Source organism: Buceros rhinoceros, unplaced genomic scaffold, assembly GCF_000710305.1.
Source record: "Buceros rhinoceros silvestris isolate BGI_N320 unplaced genomic scaffold, ASM71030v1 scaffold36790, whole genome shotgun sequence".
Classification (NCBI taxonomy): Eukaryota; Metazoa; Chordata; class Aves; order Bucerotiformes; family Bucerotidae; genus Buceros; species Buceros rhinoceros.
The window spans coordinates 2144-7103 of record NW_010388498.1 but is presented as its reverse complement, the minus strand read 5'-3'; the positions used below and the strand labels follow the sequence as shown (position 1 = coordinate 7103).

General features: G+C 32.9%; 1 protein-coding gene across 1 annotated transcript; it reads right to left on the bottom strand.

The window, feature by feature from the left end:
- Positions 1–2696: 2696 nt before the first annotated feature.
- On the bottom strand, positions 2697–4331 carry LOC104502164 (RING-box protein 2; the record flags this gene model as incomplete). The annotated part of the gene is made up of 2 exons (XM_010146100.1): positions 2697–2815; positions 4284–4331. Coding segments are annotated over 2 exons (167 nt in total), but the record flags the coding sequence as incomplete, so codon positions are not given.
- Between the last annotated feature and the right edge of the window lie 629 nt (positions 4332–4960).

Here is a 4960-nt window from a genome sequence, read left to right as displayed (position 1 = left end):
ATGCCACCAAAGCTGAAACTGTAGCAGTACGAATGGCTGGTCAAGCATACACCAGTTATTGATACATTCATGTCTAAGAAAACTCAAAAAATACCTAATTTTTATGGTATCTGCGTAAGACAGACACATTTGCGGCTCCAAAAATCATTCTGCTGTTAATTAAAATCTTTCCTGATTTCCACAGAATGTAAACTTTCTCTAGAAAAACGTAACTTCATAAAAAGCAAAGTGAAACAATATGATCTCTGGACAGCTATTCATTACTCCGGTCACTTTTGAGAGATGGCTCTAGCTAGATCTGCTGAATTACCCAAATCTGCCTAGCATTTATTAAACAGTGGAGAAAAGCAGATCAGCATTAATAATGAGTTGATAATAAGCTGATAAAGGGTATTTAAGTTCGTGTTACCTACTCATAAAACATAAGTTTGAGTGAGAAGCAAAACTGATTTATTTTGTATGTACAAGAGGTGAACAAATTCAGGACTAAAAATGAGTACTTATTAAGAACTATGCTAATGGGATATCACAGTATGATTTGGAACAGAAGAAAATTTTGCTGGTGCAAAGCTAATAGAAAGACTGGGGCTTAAGCCAATCCTCCCTAAATCACGGAGAAATTATGCAGGACTTAAAATTCATTACCTGATATTCTAGATAAACCTCTAAATGCTGGTCAAGAAGATACTTAAAATACACAAATAGTTATACACAAATATCAGCTAATTTGATTTCAACACTGATTGAAATTTATTTCGTATTTATTTCTTAATACCTCATTTGTGCTAACACCTGTTTGAGCCCACACTTCGGAAAACTCTTCTACTATTATAATTCTCAGTTACTCTTGTCATGCAGGTGATGTGAACTGAAAGCAGAGTGAAAATTACTTTGGTGCTTTCCACATTCACCTACAAACCAAAACAAAATGAAGTTCCATCAGAGGAACTTGATAGAATCAATAGAGTTTATAGGATGGGACCAAATTCTGGCAGAGAAAACAGGTGGTAGATAAAATATAGTTTAACTTTGACAGCTAAAAATAATTTCCACATCCAACAAGATTTGCTTTTGCAATAATTTTAGGAAGAATCCTTTTACACAAGCAGAAATACTCCACAACAACATAAATGCTACAGGCACTTCATTACTACTGTTCACCTATTTTATGTTTGTTTTCTATTTTAAGATACATCATCTGGGATAATAACAACTGATGTGATGCACTGTAACAGTGACATGGAGGATTTTTTTTACCTCCATGGGTAATGAGACAAAAGCTATACTGAAAAAATTCAAAACATTTTAAACTCAAGATTACAATTATTAAACAAAAAAACCAGTAAACTCTGCATTTATGCATGATGACACGAAGACTGCCTTTGGAAGAATTTTATACAGCGAAGATAAACCTCTTTAAATGTACTTAAACAAAACTAGATAGAAATGCATGTGCTGAGAAATGCAGTATTCTTAAACATGTAAGTTGATAATTTTGAAGTAAACAATGATATGCATATAATATTACTTCTATTTAACTCAGGTTTATTAACCATTTTATTAAGCCTAAATTTGCTACAGACTTCAGCAGTAACTCAACCTATTACACACATTGAAAAAACAGAGTATGTTCAGATTAAGAGTAATTACTCTAGATATTTAGGGAAAAAGCAGTCAGAGGCAAGCATTTAAATATCTGTAAATAAAAATTCACAATACATATAAAAAAGATTATATATTTGGGATTTTCACAAAAAAGAAACAATGCTTTCTCCCACTTCAAAAATATTGTAACCAATAAATTAAATGATAAATTAACTGAATTTTCATGAAACCACAATTTAACATTTTCCGCTTGATTTAATTAGTACCTGCTTTTCTTGGGATATTTAAATTACAGTTCTGTTAGCATTCTATATTAGTCAGCTAAACCAAGACTGCTTACGCCCCTAGTTAACTGATATCAAATATCTGTCTTTGTACCAAAAGTCTCTGGATTGAAAATACATGTCTCCATGATCTTTAACAGAAATATAAATTAAAAAATTATTAATGTAGTTAAATTTTAATACTGTGGTTGTAGAAATCATGTATAGAATATAACACAGCAACAGACTTAGAGATGCAACAAAACAAAATTTTGTAAAGTCATAAAGAAAACCTGAATTAGAAATGTTTAGTATAGCGTGATGGAAAAAGCACATAGCAAATGCTTCACACAGTATTCATTTCAGATTAAAAAACAGAACGCTTCCTAAAAAACTCATGGACTGTGGTTTTATATACAATATTACTTACAAAACAATTTCTTTATCCTGACAGCAAACTATGCAGTGTATCAGACTTACAGGTAAGGTGACCCTTTCAAATTAACTCATATACCTGCGCAAATACATTAAATAAACTGTATTTACAGTATAACCTGCACTGCCACATTTCTACGCTCTGATACAATTAATTGTAACAGATACATTTGTTAATACCATGTCTCTCATTTTTCAATTATGGAAATACCTGCAGTAAGACTGACCATTGACTACTCATACAGCAGAGCACACAACAAAATCACACATCTTGTAGCAGATAAACTACATAAATCATGCCATGATTGACACATTCCATTCTTTTGTATGAGCATATGGCATACAACATACACTATTTCAAAAAGTTCAACAGAAAAAAAACTTCCAGTGTTTTTATTTGCCTATTCTCTGGACTACCCAGTCCTGCTGGCAGAGTGGACACCGATTATTCTGTTTCACCCACAAGGACATGCAGCAATTGTGGAAGGAATGATTGCATTCTCCCCAAACCACTGAAAAAGAAAAAAGATCAAGTTCCAGTCACACTCATCTGTCCAATCGACACCTACAGCAAGGTCCAAGCTATCATTCTCAGATGTTTATAACCACTGCAAGTTTCAGAAACAAAATAGGTCATCACTGATTTATCCACCGAGATTGGATTATTACAGTCATTCTGATGATAGTCAGTTCTCTGTCATCAATCCTTTTACTTTCTTCCAAGTACAAAAAAAGAACTGCATATATTTTCATCTTCTCATGTAAAGTGAGTTTTGTGAATATATAAACACATTTATCAGTTCTGTCCAGGAATTAAGTGCATCTGAGTTCCTCACTTCTTCCCCAGTACCAAAATATAGCAAATGTACTGCTGACTATCTATTACACAAGAGCCTATCACCAAATCCTCATCTGACATGCAGTGTTTAAACTTGAATGTATGCTATCAGGGAGGCACATTTGATGTAGAATATAGCCTCAGAATGGGACCTTAGACAGGAAGTTGCTTACAGGTTACAACTGTTTCAACAAAACTAAAAAGCTTATCTATTGTCCATCTACTCCTGAACAGTATTAGTTACTTTGCTTTTTCCCCTTATTAGTTCACATTTTCCTTATTGGAGTACACAGGTACCAATCAAAGCAGTCTTGTAAATTTTGCTTTTCTTCCTATCTTAAATAGGACACTTTGCATACCAATTAAGATATGTGTAACAGGAAATTCCTCTTATCATTAAAAATATCATCAAAACCAATAGTTTATAAGTTTGAGACAATATACTTCAAAACAGAAAGAACAAGCGCATAGAAAGGTTTGCCACTGGTTTAAAAGTTGACTTGAAAGTTTGAAGCAAACTTTGAAACAACTTTCACTATTTCTGATTTAAATACATTCAGAATTAAGATTTGCTTTTGCATACTTTGGTATGCATTGAAAGAACATTTATATTTGAACAGCGTTACAGCAAACACAAGTGATTCAACTTCTTCAAAAAGTGAAAGGTGAAAAAACAAGAAATTACCTCTACTATGTTTGAATTAAGACTGGGAAAAATACTGCTTTCTAACCCAGACAGACATTTATTTCAGAATAGAGGATTTTTATTGGAATTACCATTGTGTCTTCTTGCATGCATCTCAGAAGAAAAAAAAAGTAGCCTTTTCCTACACACTTCAAAAATGTACATCATCGTCTCCTCAGTTATGATCCAAGTGAGCTCTCAGTGATCTCCAAGTGATCCTCTCAGCTGCAAATTTGAAGCTGTTTTATTCTACAGCATGTCTGAAGTGAAAACTAATTTTATTAGTGCTCAAAAATAAAGCATAAAGCATTACTAATGTAAAAACATGACACAATGTAGAACAAAACAGCAGTTTAATTTTGAGCATTAATAAAATCAGTAATCCCTTCAAACTTTAAAATGCACCCTACTGAGAGAAGCTTCAATTGAAAAACAAGCGAATGAAATCACTACATACCAACACAATCTTCTTGTTTGTTTTCAGCTTGACATCTAAGACAGGCATCTAAAAGTAAACAGAACAAGATTCAATTTGATTCTCAGGATTCCATCTTAAGAATAGGTTTGACAGAGGAAAATATAAGCTCTAACGAATTTACAAAGATAAAAATCACAAGTTTTGATGTCTAGTTCAGCCCTTTAACATTACATAGTTCTCCTAATTTTAAAACAGGGCATATGACAATGAAATGTACATCTGAAAGAGATCAGAAGGCCCATAAACTGTCCCACGAGTTTTGTTTATTTTCCATTGCTTTGGTATTTTCATAACTCTTGCTGAAAAAAAGCCTTCTCCATTTTGTAGATGTAACAACCAACAGATTTGTGCCAAGGCACTCAGGCATATTAAGACCAGAGCAAGCATAAAGCCAAACCCTAATTACAGTACTTTGTTCTGCAGATGTCAGCATCTCCTTTTAAAGAAATCATCCACAATTTCCATTTTTTTTTAGGCTGTACGTCTCTCACCACAACGCCTACCTCCTACTACTTTTTATGTAGTAGTTTTCCTTAGTAAGTACCTGCATGTAATTTTCACAAGAGTCACATATACATACAAACATATTGGTCTATTCACTGATATAAATTAATGGATAAACATATAATGGTATCTAATTAAAAATATTTATCATC